Raw genomic sequence first — 22,474 nt, forward strand, 5'->3', positions numbered from 1 at the left:
GCAATGTGCGTTGTACCTCCTCTCCAAAATGAATATCTACATACATAATCGTTTTTCTCTGGAAATCAAATTTTACAAAAAAAAAGTGACATTTTGTCTGAATAAATAGATATCTCCTAATGAAAAAGTAACTAACTAGAATATAATACATACTACATACCTAGGTATGTACAAGACAGCACATTGATCGATACATACTTACATAGGTACTTATATTATTATGTAGGTTATAAAGGCCACAGTTCAAGGTGATCATACTTTCCTACCTAGTTTTGAGCTTAATCTCCGTGTCATAAATCCTTTTGAGTGTTTTAGTGAAGTTTCTATTTTCTCTATTTCTAAATATTTCTTCTCATCCTCAGACACTCTGCTTGTTGTTAAAGGGTAGAGGTGAAATTATATTAAATAAAGCAGTATCAGCTACTTTAAGTCAGGATAGGCAGAGGGAACCATGTGCTTATAAGTTCATCTATCACAGTCTACTTAGTCTATGTAAGGAATTAGGTATCTTTTATTTACTACTCTTTATGCTACACTTATACCAGTGCAATTAAATCAAACAAGTAGTAATATGGGAGGGGATTATTAATAATAAGGACTAGTAACACTATTACCGAATAATGTACTAATTAGGACGACCTCCAAATAGAGGAAATGATCTTCATCAATTCCCTGGAAATTATCTAGTTGAAGAAGTAGCTGTGGTAGTACCACAGCTACTTCTAACTGATCTGTTTTCAACTTCATCTAATCATTAGATAAATCCAGCGTATATCGTTAGATTATGCGCCTGCACGATTCTGTAAGTAAATAAAAAAATAGTGAGTAACGCAAAATTTTGGCTTTGCTATCTTATTGTTAAATAAATGAAAAGTTAATTTTCAAAACGACGCAAAAAATTATGTTTTTTTTAGGTCTGACAAACTATACAGACAACACTATTATTATACTATATTGTTCTTTGCCCAAGCCAACGAAGAAGGGTATACTTATAAAATATACCGGTGAACTCACATTATGAACTATTTTAATGATTCAACTGTGACTTTTAATTAAGAGCCACATTGATGTTTGATATGAAATAGGTAGGTATATCTGTATAATTTTATTTTCTTTGCGTAGTCTGATGATTTTAAAAAGAAACAATTATGAGTGATAACTAAATCGTTGTGGGACTGACAGTAATTCCATGGAATCTACTGAAGACTGACAGTCGTCAATACAAGTATTTTCGATTTTGACATTGCATTGTATTGTAATATTTTTTTCTATGAATATAAGAAACAAGGAGAAAATTGAAAATAAATAATTCAATATTATTAGTTGTATACCAGACACCGACTCTTTTATATCGAATAATATTATTATAATACCTTTTATCATGGCTTCAACGAGTGCAGATTCACAATCCACAATAGCTCAAAAGACATGGGCAATGGCAAACAATATAGAAACTGTTTCCAGTGTTGATGATATTTACCGATACGATAAAAAACAGCAACAAGACATCCTTGCGGCAAAACCATGGGAGAAAGAGTTAGTATTAAACTTGTTTTTATATTTCGTAATTATCTCCATTCTATGCTAATTCAAAAATAATTGTTTCAGTCCACATTTCTTTAAAGACATTAAAATTTCTGCATTAGCATTGCTGAAAATGGTAATGCACGCTCGTTCTGGTGGAACTCTTGAAGTTATGGGATTATTATTAGGTATGTAATTACAACTAAACTGATCCTGTTTATAAATTATACAAATTTCTAGGTTAATATTTTTTTTAATTTTTAGGAAAGGTAGATGCAAACACAATGATTGTAATGGATTCTTTCGCCTTGCCTGTAGAAGGGACTGAAACTCGAGTAAATGCACAGGCCCAAGCTTATGAATATATGACGGCTTATATTGAGGCAGCAAAGCAGGTAACTAAGACTACAGTAGTTTTCATATCTTAAATAGGGTTCTATAGGTATTTGGTAATGTTCTAAATTATCTACTGACTAGACTAGCCCTATATACTAAATTGTATATTATCTCAATTTCTAATAATCCTTGTATTGCCACATCTGTGTGTTATTCTTTTATGTATTTGAATTGATACCAAATTTTCTATAGACAATTCACACAATGCCATCCAATCTGGTACTAGACAACTGATAGAAATACTTATTATTATGTATATATGTTTGTAATTACATCATAATATACATTGATAACACCCAGGCCAATCCTTAAAATCATACTCATGAATACAAATGTTGCATTGAGTGTGGAATTGAATGTTGCGGGTTCATTGTAACTAACGCAGTATGCTAAAACACTAGACCACCATGCCAATAATTATGAAAAAAGGATTAAAATTTTGTATATTCAATGAAACTTCTACTTATTACTGTATTTTGAAGGTTGGTCGTCATGAGAATGCAATTGGTTGGTACCACAGCCATCCTGGTTATGGTTGTTGGCTGTCCGGAATTGATGTCTCTACACAAATGCTTAACCAGAACTTCCAAGAGCCATTTGTGGCAATTGTCATAGATCCAGTTAGAACCATCTCGGCTGGAAAAGTTTGCCTGGGAGCTTTCAGAACATATCCTAAGGTAATGAAAAAGTCACATTATTAATGTAGTTAATAATATAAATAAGGTGTTGACCTCTCCTAACATTTTAACTAGGTGTTTAGACCTGTTTTTTTTATGGACGATAATGGAATGGTGTACCTGCCTGCGCTAATGGCTTATGCTGATGTGGCACCAGTGAAAGACGACAAGTATGAGATAATGTCAGTTAGCCCATCGTGACAAATTCACCGAGAATTTATTACAATGGTTTTAAATAGTTAAACTGACAAGGTACATTGCTAGCAATAAGATCGTCAGTCGACATTACTAATAACCCCCTTTTCCTTATCCCTTAATAATCCTCTTTTAACTACATTTATAATGGGTATGTACTCAATAGGACAGTTTTTAATTATCATGGACAAAGTTATTTATATGTATATTTTGGATTTTTCAGGGTTACAAGCCAGCCAATGAGGAACCTTCTGAATACCAAACCATACCTCTAAACAAGATAGAAGACTTTGGTGTTCACTGCAAACAGTACTATTCTCTTGAAGTCTCCTATTTCAAGTCATCATTAGATAGGAGGCTATTGGATTCACTATGGAACAAATATTGGGTGAACACTCTGAGCAGCTCTAGTCTTATTACAAATGCTGATTATACCACTGGACAGATTTTTGATCTCTCTGATAAGTTGGAACAAAGTGAGGTGTCATTGGGTGAGTAGACACATTATTTTCTTTTTAGTTATAATTTACAAGCAATTTACATACCGATTTCCTTTTAAATAGGCTTGATTTCGTTTCAATAGTTTGTGACAGGTAAAATGAATGTATAACATAATAATACCCCTGGACAAATCACACAACGTTATTCTAGTCCCCAGGTAAGCACAGCTCGTCTTTTGTGTACTAGATAACTGATAATACTTATATAATATACATAGAAAACATCCAATTGCTACCAATAATCATAATCATGAATACAAATGTTTGTTATCGTGCGAGGAATCGAACCCGCGACCATTGATTGTAAAGCTATGTGCTAAATCGCAAATCACCCAGACTGTGAAATATATAAAAGATAAGACATCATATAATCAAGGTAGCTGCTGTGATCCTATTTGCTAAATCTCTTGTGACAATTATAACCGTTTGTTGAAAGAATACTATTACCGACAGGCCGTGGCTGTTTCATAGTTGCTGGTGCTGATCCCCATGAAAAACGTACAGAAGATAAACTTGGCAAGGCTACCAAGGATGCTTGCAAAACCACCATAGAAGTGATCCACGGTTTGATGGCACAAATGATCAAGGATAGGTTATTTAATAGTGTTAGTGGCAGACCAGCACCTGCTACACCCATGATCGAGTAATTGCATATTTTCCTTATAACTAAGTACGAGAATGTCATAAGAAATTGTAAGCTAATAGATATTTAAGTAACTCTTCAAGTCTTTTATTTTAATATCGCAACATATCAATCTATATATATATATAATGTATGGTATCCTGTATTAATGTAATGAATATTAGTATGATGAAACAAATAAAACAATCAATTGATTATATAAACATTTTCAAATATTTATTAACCAATTTACATAAAATCATTATAATCATTATGTACATCTTTCTCATAGCTAGTTATACACAAAATCATAACATCTCACATTGTGGAGGGCCTTCTATTTAATCAGATATTTTATGATAAAACAAGCACCAAATTATTATATATATCGCCAAGCTCTTTATATAAATTATATATATATTCATGATTATATGAACGCTGTTCTCACAGTATATATATCATATAAAAAAAAAGTGCAAGAGCTGTGTGGCTAATCCATCTGTGGTTTCCAATGCTATCTAATTTACATGTCTATATTCATTACAATGTGCCGGTTAGTGTAACCTAAACATAAATAGAGCGAAATAAAAGTAAAATTAATACCTAAGTGTTAAAATGTCTTAGACATCAAAATTGGAGTAAAAACGTTAGAATACACTTGTATATAAGAATTTATTTACACATGCTCAATACAAAAATCTGATGACTTAAAAGAAATCATAAGCTACGTGCCTGATATTTGTAATAGTCAACAATTAATACATAAATAACTACTCTTAACCAAATGCATAGGGAATATTGTTTACTATAAAACTAGAATTACATTGAAATGGTTTCGTTAATAAATTAAAATAGAGTTTGCCAGTCAAGCACTTGACTATATGCCGAGTCAGCCACATTATTAGAAATAAGTAAGAATTGTGTACCCAATAGCATACTAGAAATATTTTACAGACTTCTAATTTAAATTATACATTTATATTTGAAAAATTAAAGCATGTTGCTGACTCAGCATACAACTGTGGTCATTTGCGACGAGTGGCAGGTATCTATATATCCCAACCGAAAGTTTATACAACAGAGAAACTTTCGACACACATTAGTGGTTTATCACACATCAATTACATTATAATAGTGATTTTATTCATATTAAGTACATTCCGTACAGGCCCTTGCGTCTTCCTATACATCGTTATCTTACATTCACATTCTCAATTTATTTACAAGCGACAAAACACGAAACTTTTATAATTTAGCTTACATTTTTAAAACCCCGACTGATAAAATCAGTATAATTCTCGTATGGAGCGATTCATTGTATTTATTTCTTAAATAAGCTATCCCGCGTTTAATAAAGGCCACATTTGATTATAGTTAAAAAAAGAATGTCGGTTTTAGATTTTCAATGTTCAGTATTGCATTTAAAGCTATGTGCTAAGAAAATAGAAAATATAATAGAATATTGTACGATATTTCGATTAAGGGTCCAAGATCTAAACTTCATTAATTTATTTGAAATATAAATACATAACATATTTTATTTTAATGGGATTTAACTAATATTGTGGTCATATCAGACAATATTTTTAAACTGACCAGAAAAATAAAAAATACGGAATATTTTTATTCTTTCCTATGATTTGATCATCTTTCTTAATAATAATATAAACTAACTGAAGGCGTTTTACTACTGAACTCTTTTTTTCCCTATCAATCACAACCAGTTTACCAAAGTTTAGAATAAAGCATAAGTCGATCACTGTACCTTACAGTAGTAGTTTTCAACATTTTTCTCTAAATATGGAAGTTCTAAAGGAGATAAAAATATTTTAAGAGTCCCAATCGTGACTTGGTAACCCTGTTGCAACAGACAAAAATTATCGCTAAAAAGATATTGTTAATTACTATTCTGTAGTACGAAAAGTGACTTAGATCTATTTTTACTAAGATATTGTTGTAAAATTTTTGATGTATACAATTCGAATGGAATTTTATAGCAAAAAGTCCATTGGAATTGTAATTTCACAGATTGCACACAATTACTTGTATTAAATGTTCTAGAACATTTTCAATATTTGATGCGTATTTTTATTTTTATGGTCAGGTATACATCTCACGATAGCTTAAGTCTGTAATATTTCATTAGCAACGAATCTAACAAATTGGAATGTTTACAAATCTCTCAATCTACGCCGGTTAATACATGTTCATCTCAACGGATGCCCCACTCGCGACTTATTGCTGTTAGAATACGAGTCACCGATCGTCAGTCTTTATAATCAGGCAAAGAAAAGTATAGCCGTCAATCAGCTGGAGTCATGTCCAAGAATATTCTATAATTCATCAATATATAAGCAGCCAACAAGACTTTATTAATAACTAATAATTCTCATGTTCCTCATCAGTCTATTGACAATAGTCATCCAGACATAGTCATAAACTCCAGTCATCTAAGTCGTAGGGTTCTTATAAACAGTACCATACTTCACACATATATCGTCAAGTAGAAAATAATTAACACGAGTGATATTCGATATTACCGTTCCAGTCCATGATCAATACGATAGTGACGTTTGCCAATTGTAGCGATTATTCAATAATATACGCTCATAATAATAATAGGACCGACTTCGCCATATTGAGACGTATTAACCGTCGAAACAAGTAGGTAATTATATAACTTTGATATATATATTTTTACTTAATGTGCTGTAATATTTTTATACTTGGCAATCTTTTGAGATTGACAAAAAGACTTTTGAACCTGAATGCTGTTCTTTAAAATAGTATTATTTGTTTTATTTTTCAATTGGACAAAACGACGCTGTGGTTCATTTCATACATTTGGGGGTTATAATTTTGAATACATTTACACTATTGATGCAAAGTATCAAAACTTATATCAGTAAGTTATGTACGTTAAAGCAAATAAACAGTATTTTCTAGTGATGGTTAACAAGTCATAATTGGCGTGGCCATTATTATTTTAATCGCATTGTATTGACACAATTGCTGCCTTTACATGACACGTTCTTGCGCGCGCGATGTAGCGTGGGACGGCCAGTGCACGCAACTGTGAGGGATTGAATTTAATCACTTTTTGTGTTTACTCTTTCGCGTGTGATTATTCAAGTCTATCTCTTTCTTTTAAAATTATATTTTTTAGTCCACAGATTTTAATTTCCAAAGACACGTTTAGTATTTTTGCAATGAGAATAATTTTTTACAAAAAGGCGCTTAAGCACGCAAGATCGCAGTACGCGGCACATTTCCATGTTTATTCATTCCCGCGTGTAAGAGTGTACGTGTAAAGGTAGCTATTGGCGTGTACTAGCCGCTGGTAGGGTCACTGTTGGCCGCGTTGGTCACGTGGCTACAGACAGTAGCCGGGCGGGTTGGCCACTCGTCAGTTGAACAGATCCGCCGGGAAGTTGTTCACCTCCGCCTGCTCCAGTACTGGGTTCCCATCCACGTTGTACGACACGCGTATCCTTAATCGGAGAGCCGACTGTAAACATAATAATTTAAAGTTATATTTTTTAATATACTATGTTGGTGTCAAATAAGTATACGGCCCATCTGATTATGAACCGTTACCTTAGCCTATGGACGCCTGAAACACTAGGGGTCACATGCACGTTGCAGACCCTTGAGGAAGCCTTTTCCAAAAACATATTATCAAGACCATTCTGTGTAGTCAAAGCTGTAGTATCCAATAAAAGTACAGTTGAATCAGATATTTTGCTAATTTAAACACATACATGTTCTGTTATATATTTACATAAGCTTCGTTTTTGTAAAAAATATCTATATATACAAACCTATTACTACTCAAACAAACAAACAAAAAGGACCAATAAGTTCAATCATTTATTAGTATGAAATGTTTAATGTTCTTATGAATAAGAGATCAGTTTTCTATTATTTATTTATTTAACTTTAATGTACACAATACAATATATAGTACAGTACATTTAGCGTACTTAACACAATGCGGCATTTTCTACCAGTCAACCATAGGTGGTGCATAGAATAATTGTTGGCAGTGCATGATAAACGTAAACAAAATATACTACATCAACAGTGTACGTAATTATGATAAGTGTCGATTAATTTTTTTTATTAAGTATAAAGTAAAATGTAACTTACTCTTGTGGGATTGTTGATTTTCAACACTTGTGTGATTTCGCCCTGCGGTGGTAGCACGGTAGCTGACGGTGACATCATGTCTAATCGGAAAGTCTGCAATAATAATTGTCAATAATAATCATTGGTACTTTCAGTGCCTATATCTTTATATACGCTATTACATTCATAGATTGCTAGAATGGTTCAATTGAAGGGTATATGGACAGTAGGTTAGGCTAATAAGTAAAACACGTAATGCCTACGCCACTAAAGGGGCCGTTCAAGTATTACGTAAGCACTATAGGGGGGCGGGGGGGTTATTGATTTGCTTATTTTGGGTGACATGGGGGCAGGGGAGTCTAGATGATGATTACGTCATAGGTAGTATTTTTATTTTTTTACCGAATGGCAACCTTACATTGTCTTTGCTTGAAATCGAAACGCATTTTCGGGGATTCCCGCAAATAATGCATACGGTTAGGCACTCGCTTTAGAACCGAGTAGGGGAATTACCGCGCGCTATTCACTTGTCTAAATTTCCTCTGTCAGTGTATTGTTTCGTTTGGATCCTATAGCGAGTAGACGTATTGTAAGCATAGCAAAGCAAGTTAACATTCGTGTTACTGTTGATTCCATTAGCCAAAGTTTAATGTTTAAATAAGATGTCGTTTCAAATAGACAAATCCAAGTTATACCAAAAATTGTTTGAAAGTTTTAAGAAATCTCATACAAGTACGAAAGTACAAAATGTACAAAAATTAGTTAACGAAGTGTGGCGAAATTATAAATTACAAGCAAAGTCCGACAATGAACTAGATATTATTGTATCTAAGAGAATTGAAGAAGAATTGCAAGCGGCGACTAAGAATAAAGCCAATCTACTACATTTTTTTTCTAAGGTGAGTGACGAAATCATTTTACGTACCTTTGAGTACTAGAAATATTAAAAGTTGCCAAGAAGTTTCTTTTTACATTTTGTAACAATAATTTAGACGTTTTATGATTAGAAAATATTATGGCCTATCTCGAAGTATAGAGGTAATGTTCATTGTATAGATTTATTTCTTATGATTGATTCCGTCAATTGGTCACAAAATACAGGGTGTTAATTTTCTGTATGTGATGGGTTCGATTCGATTAGATTATTTAAAGCCATAGGTCTTTAAATAATCTTTAAATGCTGTTTTTTATTTCATACTTTATATTTATGCAGCTTAATAAGAAAATTAATAGAAAGTTTTTATTTTTAGGCAACGACTACCTGTAAACCTGCAGAAAAAACACAAATTATACAGCCAGCTTCAAATATCAAAAAACAGGAAGAAGATAAAATAAAACCCGGTAATGAATCACAACAGCAATGCGAAAATAATGAAAATGCAGATAAACAGAGAGCAAAACCTTCTCAGGAAGCTATGAAAAATAAGATTGCTTTACTCGAAAAAAATCTGAATGCTTTGTTTTCTGCCAGAGATACTATGCCAAGCCGTGCTGAAGTTGATAAACAGATCGTTAAGTTGCGCGACGAAATAAAAACAGCAAAACAGTCTTTAAACAGGAAGGTTCAAAACGCAGTTGCCCAGAAGAAACACAGGGATGGTATGAAAAGAAAGTTAGAAGATATTTGTCATGAAAATCCAGAAATAAAAAAAAGACTATCTCTGAGGGATTCAGTGGGACGTCCTAATCTTGAAAGCAATCAACCATCACTATTGAAAACAATTGCGGATATAGCTTTATTTGGGAGTGCAGCAGATGATAGAAGACGAACGGAATCTATACGCAGCGTAAAAACTCTTGACGAACTCACACAAGAATTACGTAAAATAGGATTTGATATTAGTCGCAGTGGGACATATCTTCGTTTGATTCCCAGAAAATCTGATTCTGCTGAGGGACGAAGACATGTATCGACAGTCCCTGTTAAGCTCATTCGGGCTCAAACTGATCATCACAAGAGCCACTTAGATAGCAAGTTCGCTGAAACATCAATTCATTATTTAGAGAACATAGCATCCATACTTCGACCAGATCAAGTATTTTTCATATCTCAAGATGATAAAGCTCGAGTCCCTATTGGCGTAATTGCGGCAAATAAGCAAGCACCTCTTCTAATGCACATGGAATATAGAATCAAATTGCCTGATCACGATTGGGTAATCGCTGAGCGTCATAAATTAATACCATCTGTTTATGCTGGTATCAAAATCACTTCCAGTATGCTTGGACAACCGCAAGCCGTTGGATATTCTGGACCAACATATATCGCTATTCGAAGTGGAAAGCATAGTTCATCTACTGCTAATACTCATGCTCAGGATTTCGAGACGCCTCTCGAACTTGAAGAGTTTCGACCATTAGCTAAAACTGACAATGGACTAGTAAAACCAGTGGTAATCATGACGGTTGATGGAGGGCCAGATGAAAATCCGCGTTATCAAAAAGTCATAGGGTTTGCTATACAACACTTTAAGCGACATAATCTCGATGCATTGTTTTTAGCTACCAATGCTCCTGGAAGAAGTGCGTATAACAGAGTAGAGCGCAGAATGGCTCCTCTTAGTCGGGAACTGGCTGGTTTAATTTTGCCTCATGACCATTTTGGGTCTCATTTGGATGAACGTGGCGTTACAATTGATGAACATTTAGAAAGATCTAATTTCGAATTCGCAGGAAATGTATTAGCTGAAGTATGGAGTTCAATGGAAATTGATGGCTATAATGTTACTGCAAAATATGTTGAGGCAGGTGAACAAGATCTTCCTGATTTTCCAGACATTAAATGGTATTCAGAACATGTACGTGAAAGCCAATACTTGCTTCAAATTGTAAAATGTAAAAATACAGAATGCTGTCATCCAAGAAGTGGCCTATTTAGATTACTAGACAACAGGTTTCTTCCACCACCTGTAAAAGTAAAACAAACAGTTAATGACTTGGTTTTGGATGAAGGAGGACAATTTCTTAATCTTTCAATCAATTTAGCTCTACGCTTAAATGCTTCACTCAAAGATTTCCTGCAAATGCCCTACGATTATTTTTGTCCAACGGTAAAATTGAGGCTATCAAGTCGAACATGCAAAACGTGTGGTCTTTATCATGCTTCCGTCAAGTCACTAAATCGTCACATCGAGAAGATCCATAAAAAAGTAAACACGCACACTGATAGGAAAGTTAGACCTGTAAGAGTCGCTGCTCGTCGTGCTAATGAACTGATGTGCATTATTCAAAATTTAGAGCACCATGATGTTGAATGGCTCGATGAGAACGACGTAGACATTCCAAAATCGGATGAAAGTGAGCAGACTTACAACACTGAGCAGCAATCCAAGCAATCCAATGTCATCGAAAACTTAGAATCATGGATTCGGGTTTCATGGACTGAAGACTGTTAATTTGAATTTAATATGTGTACCAAAAATTGAACATAAGTTTGTTATGTTCGTAAGATTATAATAATTTTGTTACTCTATGTTGAATACCATATCAGTAAAATCTCTACATCCTAAATCTATTTTCTTATTTTTAAAATTATAATTATAACCTAATAATTACAATATTTAAAAAAACAATACATTAATTGCAAAATGTTTACGTAAGCATGGGGGTAGGGGGTAAGAGCTTTGCTTACTTTTGCTGACAAGGGGGATGGGGGGGTAAATAATTGTAATAAATCTGCTTACGTAATACTTGAACGATCCCAAATACAAGAGTATGTTATATAACAATAGTAATATATTAGGACAATTCACACAGCGCCATCTAGTCTTTGAACTAGACTACTGACATAAATTATATTCAATATTTTTAAACTCAAAGTCGCTCAAGGAGCTAAGGAAAGAAGTAATTTCTCTGAGGGATCAAATTCGAAACGAAGTAATTCGCCAGAGAACTAAGGTCACCGACATAGCTCTTAGTATTTGTTGAAGTGGCAGTGGGCTTGTCATATCCGTCGCAGAACCGATTCTCGCTTGAGTAGACGTATTTTAAATTGGAGACCGCGAATTGGCAATCATAGTGTAAGACGCACCGCAGCTAGGTGGAGCGACGACATACGTAGAGTTTCGGGTAATAACTGGATAAGAAATGCTGAAGATTGTGCCCAATGGCGTAACGTGAGAAAGGCCTATGTCCAACAGTGGACTGCAGTGGGCTGATGACTATGAAGACTACTTACCCTAGGCACTGCAGCCTGGAAGAGGAAGTCTGTGAGCGTGGAGCCGGTGCTGTTGGCGGCACGCATCGTTAACGCTGCGTCGCCGCCGGCCGCCCGCTGTACTCCCAGCGAGATGCGGAGACCGTTCTTGTCCAGTGCCAGCACCGACGGGAGATCTGATGTCAATATACACAGAAATCTTACTAATCGTTAGTATACGCGAAAGTTTGTTAGTATGGATGGATGTTTGTTACTCTTTCACACAAAACTACTGAACTGACTTTGATGAAACATTACAATAATATAGCTTATCAGAAAGATGAGCGATAGATTAGAGATAGATACAGAAAAGAAAAGAGTATATATGCGTGCGTGTGTATCAAATACATGGTGTTGTGTAATGTTTTTTTATTGATTTAATGTATGTAGGAGAGTAGAACATTCATATTAAAAAAAAACTATTATCATTCTGTTCTCCTCTTCTATATAAACAATAAGTGTATGAAATTTCATACTCGATTTTCGTTAAAAGTGGAACAAAGTTTTTGATTCACGTATTAATATATAGTTTAGGGCGTAAATTGCCACGAATCGAGTTCAACAAGGTAGATGTGGCGGTACCTTGTGGTATCTGCTCTGGTTGGTGCGCTGAGAAGAGTCCGTCGAGAAGCAGACTGGCGGCGGGCGGTGGCGCGTTATTGTTGGCGATGCTGACTGCAGGCGCAGGCGCAGGCGCAGGCGATGACAGGTCTAAACCGCTTAGTAAGTCCAGGATGTCCTAACGACCAATAATTTTAACAATTGTTCAACGTTGTTATGCTAAAACAATAATATAATATCACTAGGACTTACTTACTTACACTTAGGACAATTCACGCACCGTCACCTAGTCCCAAGTTAAGCTGAGCTTGTGATATGGACACTAGACAACTATTAAATACATAGATTCATTGTTGGTACATATATAGAGAAGGGGAGAAGGGTTTGTTCGTAATTTGGGCTAATTACCCTATTGCTAGCAATTTACCAAATCAGGTTGACTCTATGCAGTTTCCATCGTTAAAAATTCCTAGAGAATTTAATAATTTTCTAACTGACCATACCATCTCATTCTTATCATACCATCCTCCACTGAAGTCCCGCTAGCGTAAACAGTTAGCTCAGGAGGTACATTCCATTATCAATCAAATAATCTATGAAATCCTTTAGTTTAGCAGAAAAAAATGATAAAATTTCACTATAAATTTTTTAGTTAATATGCGCTACTTAAAAACAAGTCCCTTAAATCTTTTCTTTTTTATTAAACTGTTCTTGTTCTTAATCTAATCTTATCTGTTAATGTAACACACTGTATATACATACGTTGCTGCTGGTGTTGTTGTTTGTGGGCGCCGCTTGCGCGGGCGTGTGCTCCACGTCGCCGTTCGTCAAAGACTCGGAGCCTATGATAAGATCTAACAGCGCATCCTTAAAGTATAAACACCATTATCATTATAATAACCATATATACAAATTAATATCGCTAATATATATCTTACTAATAATATAACGCGAAAGTTACATCAGAATAAAACATATGGTACCAATTTCCCGCTGGTAAAACCGCGGGTACAGGTACAGCTAGTATTAAATAAAAATATCTTCGTTGGGTCAACATTTCATTCATCTTTATTACAACACTATCATATTCAGTCTGCTATAACACAATAAAAACCTAACCTCGGAATTACGGTCAAAATGGTAACGGTTAGAGTTGACGAATGAAATATTAAAAATAAACTCTTACTCTTTACTTTTTTACGGAAGGATTTGCAACGGGTTTCTACGTGACCTGACGCCTGGGTTAGATTACCAAGATTGCGTGGTACAAGCAACGGATGATTGGATTAGCGAAAATGGTGCACTAGACATGGGGACAGTAATTTTTACCTGATCAGGCACGGGGCGCGTGGGGCTGCCGGGGAGACTGGTGGGGCTGATATGTCCGGGTTCGGAGTCGTCTTCTCGTCCCGTGGGGCCCGGTGCTTCCAATGCTGGCATTCGCTCCAGCAGCGCGGGTCGCAGGTGTGCGTGCTGCCTACATTTTTTTAAAATATAATACATACACATGTCTCTTTTTAATAAGTGTCAGACAATAGCGCATACAGTCTAGTCGTTGTTCCTCAAAATTAGATATCAAATGACTTGTCGCCTAGAGTTGCTTGGAAGAAATCGCTATTTAGCGATAAGGCCACCCGTTGTTACGTCTGTATCTTATTGAAATTATGTTTTTTATATTTGTTGCTGCTGTTTTTCATAATGTATTTTTTTTTGTGCGAGAGGAACAATAAGGAGTTTTTTCACTTCATTTCATTTCAAATGTACCTAGGTTTAATCAAGAATATTTCAACCGAATCAGTGTAGAAAAATGAGTAACTAAATTAGAATATCAGAGAAAACAAGTGAAAGAATAAATTTTACTTTTGTATATATTTATAATAGTCGTGTAAAAGTAAATTATTAGTCTCTTTATCGAACACTCTTTGTTTCGTTATGCAGTGAATAAAAAAGAACATATATCAATGTTTCTATTGGGTCTTTAGTGCAATCATATACTACATCATGATCACAGTATAAGTTCTGTGTAGGATTAGCTTTAGCGGTGGGAACAGTCCTAGGTTATTATGATGAATAGAATAAAATATAATAGAATAGACTGTTATTGCTAATTTAATATTAGCAATAACAGTTTATATAACTTACGTCAATAACTTACCTGTACAATTGTGAAAGCTCTACTCCTCGCTGTTGTAATTCTATGTGGATATGAGATCCAAATGTATCTATGATTACGCGAATTTTGCTGGAAAATAAAATAGGAACACATTAAATTCACTCTTACTTACATGACACATTTTCAAGTTCAGACTACATTGTTGCATTCTGCTCAAGTTGCAGGCACAATGAAACAAGAATTTGTGTCTATTGTAACGCTTTAAAGTTACAATTACAAATAGAAGAGTCTGGGTATTGGGACATCATTCTAAATACGTATCTTGAATTGAAATAGTATATGAAGCTATTGTTTAGCAAATATAAAGAAGTTACAAAACATTTCATTTGATCATTTTTTTATGTATGATAATAAAAAGGTGCGCCCGCCTGCGTTAACGGTTTACGCTTGCGGGGCACCAATGGAAGTTGATAAGATGAGCTCAAGTTCAGCTCAGCTCAAGTCAAGTTGATAAGTTGAATGATGAGGTCAAGTTAGTTAGCCTATCATAACAAATTCACCAGGAATTTATCACGATTGTTTTCAGGAGGGTTCACGAATCAACCTGACATAGTGTATTGCTAGCAATGGGGTCATCAGTCCACATTACTAATGACACCCTTTCCCCCCCGACTTAAGCATTAAGCATACTTATAATAATATTGTTTGTGTACTTACTCTTGACTGGGTTGCGTGGTGAATCTGGTGGAGAGCTTGGCGAGTGACAGCAGCAAGTACTCCTTGGTGGTGATGGATAGTTGGGTAGACCAAAGCAACTTCTGGTATATGTCAATCACATACTCCTCAGATGGACGAGTGAAGTCATCTGAAATGCACAGGTTCGTTAGATATCAAAACATTAATACATATATATTACATATGGCTAAATATCTATATACTTTAATACTATTATAAGAATACTGTTTTCGGTATCCGATTTTTTAAAATTCAATACTATATAAATATAGAATAGAAACAACAACAAAATTAAATATACCTTTCAATTTATTACTATTACAAATTAAACCAGTATCTAGTGAATGTGTTTATTTATTGAAGAGTAAAACAATACAGAGTAGATTACTGTTTACCACAGACTAATACCAATTACTCTATGTTCATTACACTACATAGGAGAATGTGTTCCTTAATAAGGGATTAACCTTAATCACAAATATTAACATTCTTCTGAACACTCAGCATAGTACATTGTGCTCATATAAGTATTACATGTCAGTAGCATTATATAATCTGTATATTTTGTAACTTTGATACCAGAACAATTACTAAAGCATAGATTGAGAAGAAAAAAATAATAGAAAATAATATTCCTGTAAAAATGAATGTTCTAAATTTAAATATAATATTTTTTATCGTATTTAATGGTAACTAACAAGTATAATGAATGACAACTAAAATAGTTTATTAAAACCTACCGTAACTTTATTTGATTACCGTACATCTAATCATCTAGTGTCATTTCATTTATTATGGTTATGTAAATTGTGCAAACTTTATGAGATATGGGGTTTACTTTTGTAGAGTATCAGAAATATGTTGAAGTTATGATGATGAAATAGATAATCATTCATGAGAATCAATGTTTGAAATTTAAACGTCATATTTTTTATCGTAACCATACAGATAACAGAATTTATGGCCAGACAACGCAATGCAGAATGCGTTGGGTTTATTAATACATACCGACGCCATCTTCGTCGACCATTGATATGGCATTACTGGCCTCTGATACCAGTAAATCTCCATACTCTCCAATCGTCCATGCGGCAACCTGTAATAATAAAAATTAAATAGTAGGGTGAACTTGCATCTAAAAATCGGGCATGGCCTTGTTTAGATCCAAGCGGCACTAATATTCTTAAACTAATTATTAAAACTAATAATTTATCTTATTACACTTAAATTTTCATAAATACACAATATACAGCAGTAACACCCCCGATATTACACCACATAACTGAGTGCAGATGCATTCCTAACCCGCGGAAGGACTCATGGAGCGGCTGAAAGGACTCATGGCCAGCTGTGCATTGAATGGCTATGGACGACAGACGACTTTAGTCTAAAGGCACCGCTAGGAGATTCGAATCTTGGCTCAGGGTGTCGTAATTTCAATCCCAGATTGAATTGGGTGGGGGAACGATAGTTGGGGTTGTTACTAAGTTCAGACTTGACAGTAGATTTGATTTACTTTACCTGCACGAGTGGTTGTTTCTCAGTGGCGTCTCCGGAGACTGCAGACCGTTCGAGCGCGGTCCATAGGCGCATGCTAGCGTACGCCTGCCGTTCCATCGGTGCTGACGATACTATTTGGATGGTGGACGACACCGTATCGTCTCGGAGATAGTTGCCCGCCTGTGGACAAATTTATCAGTTTTTTTATTATTATTATAGCTTTATTCTTTCACATATCACATATATTTGTAATATTTCTGGTTTATTTCTTTTTTCTTGTTATGTGGTTCATGTGTAAAAGCGTCATCCTCTGCCAATCCTGTCTATCCATGGCAATTAATATCCAATCTTTTTCCGACATTATTAGGAAGAAAAAAATATGGACTGTCAATATCACCCGATCATTTTGTTGTTAGAACAGTCCATCTCCTGTCTCTGTATCATACATGTTCGCCTTATGGTTGATTGGGAGAATGTCACAAATGTTAAGTCTACCATTGTTTGTGCACCTTTATTTGCGCTTTGAAGTTTAAAAAAATATAAAAATTAACGAAACTATACCTTCAGGAATACCCGGAATAGCGTGTCTAGATGCCACTTGTTGGACGGAGCGTATCTCTCTGCAGCGAGGACCATGGCGCTGGAACAGTGCGCTTTGAACTCCGCGTCCGACCGCTCCAAGAATGTGAGCAGTTCCTTCATCATGCTGCGGATGTTCTGACCGTTCACCAGCGCGAACGACAGCTCCATGGCTCGCCGCCGGATCGACACGTCCGGGTCCTGGTAAATGACATGAGTGAATGAATTATGTTAAGAAATATAATTTTTTTTCAAATATTTCCTAGCTTTATAACGTAGCATTGTCTGTTGATGTTCTAAATAAAAATAAATATCAAAATACATAATAATATCCGTGGTTTATTAACCAGACTACAAAAGATCGTGAGTTCTAAAAGTAGAGCCAGTAAAAGTAAACTCAAGACCGTAACGTAGTGTATTTTTTTTATGTAAACGCAAAGAAATTTTGGGAGAAAGAGAATGATGTTTATAAGTCCTTAATGATTATTTTATAAATATTATTTACCTTGAGACATTCCAATATAGTGGTCCTATGCCTCTGTACGGCCGATGTGTCCACGTGCACCGTCCGTAGTAGAGTATTCAGTGCCACGTATCTTATATTTTTATCATTGTTTAGCAGAAATCGGCCGAGAATATTAATGGCCAACACCCGCAAACTACTTTCAGACTTAATGTCCATGATGGAGAGTACAGTTTCGTACAATATTGTGTTGCCAACGTTTTTACTCGTCTCCGTGTTGGTAGCGACTTGAGCGAGAATGTCGTTCATAGCTTCTGATGCTTCCGCATCATTCTTGCCTAGTATTCTCAGGAGACGAAGGATTTTCACCTGGAATGCAGAATAAGATTTTTTACTAGTGGAAACGGCAGAGACTTATTTGGAGAGTGTGTATGAATAGACTGATAAATCTAGAGATTACGAATTAGGTAGTGATATATGAATCAAAATATCTAGGCCTACCCCAAAAGGATATGCACTGATGAATTGATGTCTTTGCTTTAATAATATGTATTTTTGATATTTACTGCTTTATCCATGCAAGAAGATATTGTATATTACACCTAGCGCAAATCACAGAATGATGTGGGATAAAGCTGTTCAATTTATAAAATGAGACATAAATAACAAATAAACTGGTCTCTTAAACTTGATTAAATACGATATTTATAAATAGAATAGAGTTATGATTTATTTATTTATTTTATAGAATTCATTAAAAAAATCATTATATTAAAATATTTATTACCTGTAGGAAAGGATCGGATACACCGCTGACGTCATGCTCTGGCGAATATCCAGCCAGTATAAGGTTTTTCAATATTCTCACCAAATTCGGAACGATCTACAAGCAAAATGTTGTTTTAAAGCACCGCAACAAATTACAAATTTCGTTAAACGTTGCCCAAATGCACACACAAAATATATTTGCAAAGCCAAAAGAAAAATAATAGAGAAATATAAACGTCTCAACTGTACAATAACCTCAGGCACATATGCATTTCAATTTACTTTCTATATACTTTTTAATATGAACCTATAAGGCGATATAACAGATAAGAATACAACAGCAATTACATGATATTTAAGATAATTCAAAAGGTATACAGGGCTAGTTATAAGGGGTATAAACTAAGCCAAAAGCCAGTGATAGAATTCATGATACTGAACAAGTTTCCTGTAAAAGTAAAGTGAAAATAAAAAAATATACTTTTTAATACATATACAATAATAATAACAACTCTGTATAATATAATAAATTTATAGTATTTTTTTTCGTAATGGCAAACAAGCTGACGGCATGATAAGCAACAACCGTCGCCAAAACATTACATGTACCGTCATTCCAATAGTCTAAGATGACATGCCTCTCATCCTGTAATTTCACTGCCTTATATGCTGGGTGCAACCAAAACAGCTTACAAAGAGGCTTAAATAAGTGAGACTTTTTTATCTCTGGCAGTTCAAAATTTATTTAAAATTTTCACTTTTCTTCTTATTTTCAGGTTCAGTTTCATGAGTAATCTACATGACTTTTGCCTTGCCATACTTGTAAAACTAACACTGTATATATAATGTGAAATAAAAATAAAACTGCTTGCAACCCCACCTCGGATTAGTCACAGAATGTGCTTATTCAACCTCGTGAACTGTTCATACAATAGTTAAGTTCGTGTGAAATTTTGGGAAATGATAGAACTATCTACCTAAGACAATTGTATGAAATCCAAGTGCTATATCACGCTAAACATACTGCACTATTACTACTCAGATGATAAATTAAGTCTGAGTGTTGCGTACCTCCCCAATAATGTTACCACTAAATCTCATACACATAATACAGTCATATTACAGAATTTTCGACTTTATAAACTAAAGCATAATAGTAATTTCATTTAAATATTGCTTTAAAAATGGGAAAGATATGATAAATTTTTATATATCAGTAACTGAAAAAGGCTTTGGGGATTTATGACACTAACAATTGTTATAGTTGCAAATACAAACTGTTAAATTGTCCATACATAATCAAATCTGTGTCACAATTGGAGTTATAAACTGAATTGCATTATTTAAATTTATTTTATTTGCCGAGATAAGTGACAGAGTATAAGGCAATCGACTTCAACAAATTATATTATTTATAGGAGTTCGAATGATACTAGACTCTCTATACATGTACTTCTATCGTAGACTGTGACGAACTTATGTCAAACAGGAGCGGTGTCTATAGTTATTTTTGTAGGTCCATACTCAATTATCGGATACCGTATCTTTCCTTTCTTCTATTACTAAATATATGACTATTTGTATAGTTTTTTATGCATTATGGGTATGAGATTGTTATAAAATCACTCGAATATATTATACATAAATAATGTATAACCAACACATTACATTACATTCATGCTCGTTTGCAGTCTGTTGACATCATACGCGGTCAGAAAATCAAATTTTATTATCCATTCTAGTTTCATTACTGTGTTAAATAAATATACGTAATTACAAGTACAACATTACTTTGAACTATTTAATTAGTTTACAAATATTACATAAAATTATATAGTTACATATCCAAAGACACTAAGTTCCTAAATAAATAAATCCTTTAGTGTGTATATAGACATAGTACAAATAAAACTTTTAGTAATAACGTAAACTTTTGTGTTTTTTTATACGTTGAGTAGGAATTACAAAATCCTACGATTCTGTGGCAAACTTCAATTACTTCTTAAAAGTAACATAATATCCACAGTAATGTTGTTTAGATTCTATACGAGATATACACAATGTTAACAGGCTGCATAATAAAGTGCTTGGATCAGCGGTATGTGATTACCTCGCGCTGTCCGCTCTCCTACGGGACAACACAAACAAATAATTAGTTTTCGAGTTGTTTTTATATGTATATACTATACATCATACGACTTAAAATATAGTGCATTAACATTGTTGAAAGTAAATAACTTTATAAAAGGTTGAAATAATAATATTTTTTATTACACATTAAGACGATTATTTGTGATCACGTTTGAACGGATCAATTTGTTTACTTTCAGATAAGATGATTTCCTTCCTTGAAAAAATTAAACATGACAGTGATAATTTTGCGTAAAATATTTTTTTTATTGTTATCAAACTAATAACTACTACAAATCAAAATCTCTTATTAAAATAATTAGAGTAATTTAATAATACAAGTAATTCAATGCACGTAAATTTACATGAGTGAAACCCTAAATAAAAATAACACCTTAAAATACCTTAAGAAATAATTAACCTCCGAAAAAATAAGGTATAATAAATCATAGCGAACATCCGTACCAATCACGTTTGCTTTCAAATATAAAAATCGCATCATAATCGGCCTGTTCGTTTAGGAACTCGATACGGCTAGGTACACAAATACATAGACCGTCAAACATTTAACACCCCTCTTTTTGCGTGAGGGGTCAGAAGGTGACTACAAGTCATCTGTGTTGAAGTCTTCATAAATTATAACCCTATGCAGATTCCGGATTAATTAATATAAATAAATAGTTTCACCAATTTATTGCTATCTTATTACGCCTACGTATTGTGAATTAAAAGATAAAAACTACTAAAGTATTAATTAAAAGGGCGACGACGTTAAAGTTGTTTCGATATACTATTATAAGGTTTAGGAGAATCTTACTAATATTATATATCTGAATGTTTGTGAGTATGAAGAAAGGATGCTTGTTACTCTTTCACGCAAAAACTACTGAACGGATTTATGAAACTTTACAGTAATATAGCGTCTACATCAGAATAACACCGGTTACAAATTTTATGCGGGTGAAACCGCGGGCACAGCTAGTAATTAACATATAGACAATCTCTATCTCATGGTGCAATTATTACAATAGTACAGTTGATATGAGTAATTTCTTAAAAGAAACAAAACTTAACATTACTCTACAAATAAGAAATGTAAACACAATGATTATCGAAAAACTCCATCGCGGAATATTGTTACATGGGTCTACGACTCTACGCGTATATGTACTGTATAGAATTAATATAGAAAATATTATAAAATAATATTCTGTATGTTGATTTATATTAAATTAATAGTAGAAGTAGTTTATATTGAATATATATTAATTAAATTTATGTTCAGACTATAACCGTGGTCGTATAATCTCATATATGGACACGTAAAATACCCACACATTAAAATCATTTGGAAATTGTTTCATAAATAGATAATTTATATTGCATTA

At 34.0% G+C, this 22,474-nt stretch overlaps 2 protein-coding genes across 3 annotated transcripts in view; one reads left to right on the forward strand and one right to left on the reverse strand.

Annotated features, from left to right (window-relative positions):
- The first annotated feature begins 1,211 nt into the window (after positions 1-1,211).
- On the forward strand, positions 1,212-4,012 carry LOC131853719 (COP9 signalosome complex subunit 5). Of its 2 annotated transcripts, none has more exons than XM_059204729.1 (6): positions 1,212-1,536; positions 1,609-1,712; positions 1,789-1,919; positions 2,403-2,597; positions 3,016-3,283; positions 3,764-4,012. In XM_059204729.1, exons 1-6 carry the CDS (start codon positions 1,382-1,384, stop codon positions 3,937-3,939), a joined length of 1,029 nt encoding a protein of 342 aa, XP_059060712.1. In that variant the 5' UTR covers positions 1,212-1,381; the 3' UTR covers positions 3,940-4,012. The 2 variants fall into 2 exon arrangements, with proteins under 2 accessions (XP_059060712.1, XP_059060711.1); XM_059204728.1 differs by having other exon boundaries at positions 1,214-1,536; positions 3,746-4,012.
- A 3,101-nt stretch (positions 4,013-7,113) lies between these two features.
- LOC131853720 (AP-1 complex subunit gamma-1) overlaps positions 7,114-22,474 on the reverse strand; it is a 28,855-nt gene continuing 13,494 nt past the window's right edge. Inside the window, exons 7-19 of the mRNA XM_059204730.1 lie at positions 18,976-19,071; positions 18,231-18,557; positions 17,708-17,926; positions 17,168-17,326; positions 16,655-16,742; positions 15,629-15,776; positions 14,954-15,040; positions 14,128-14,275; positions 13,561-13,665; positions 12,820-12,976; positions 12,220-12,374; positions 8,064-8,156; positions 7,114-7,422 (exon numbers count right to left, since the gene is read on the reverse strand). Coding sequence (XP_059060713.1) covers positions 7,321-7,422; positions 8,064-8,156; positions 12,220-12,374; positions 12,820-12,976; positions 13,561-13,665; positions 14,128-14,275; positions 14,954-15,040; positions 15,629-15,776; positions 16,655-16,742; positions 17,168-17,326; positions 17,708-17,926; positions 18,231-18,557; positions 18,976-19,071 — 1,884 coding nt within the window. The 3' untranslated portion in view covers positions 7,114-7,320. The remainder of the gene's footprint in view (positions 7,423-8,063; positions 8,157-12,219; positions 12,375-12,819; positions 12,977-13,560; positions 13,666-14,127; positions 14,276-14,953; positions 15,041-15,628; positions 15,777-16,654; positions 16,743-17,167; positions 17,327-17,707; positions 17,927-18,230; positions 18,558-18,975; positions 19,072-22,474) is intronic.

Source organism: Achroia grisella, unplaced genomic scaffold (assembly GCF_030625045.1).
Source record: "Achroia grisella isolate CSIRO2021 unplaced genomic scaffold, CSIRO_AGI_Agris_v1 utg905, whole genome shotgun sequence".
In the NCBI taxonomy this organism is placed as follows: Eukaryota; Metazoa; Arthropoda; class Insecta; order Lepidoptera; family Pyralidae; genus Achroia; species Achroia grisella.

Coding starts and splice junctions, on each gene's coding strand:
- LOC131853719 (XM_059204728.1), top strand. CDS start 1,382: ATGGCTTCAACGAGTGCAGATTCACAATCCACAATAGCTCAAAAGACA. Junction 1,920..2,402: donor ATATTGAGGCAGCAAAGCAG/GTAACTAAGACT, acceptor TGTATTTTGAAG/GTTGGTCGTCATGAGAATGC. Junction 3,284..3,745: donor ACAAAGTGAGGTGTCATTGG/GTGAGTAGACAC, acceptor TATTACCGACAG/GCCGTGGCTGTTTCATAGTT.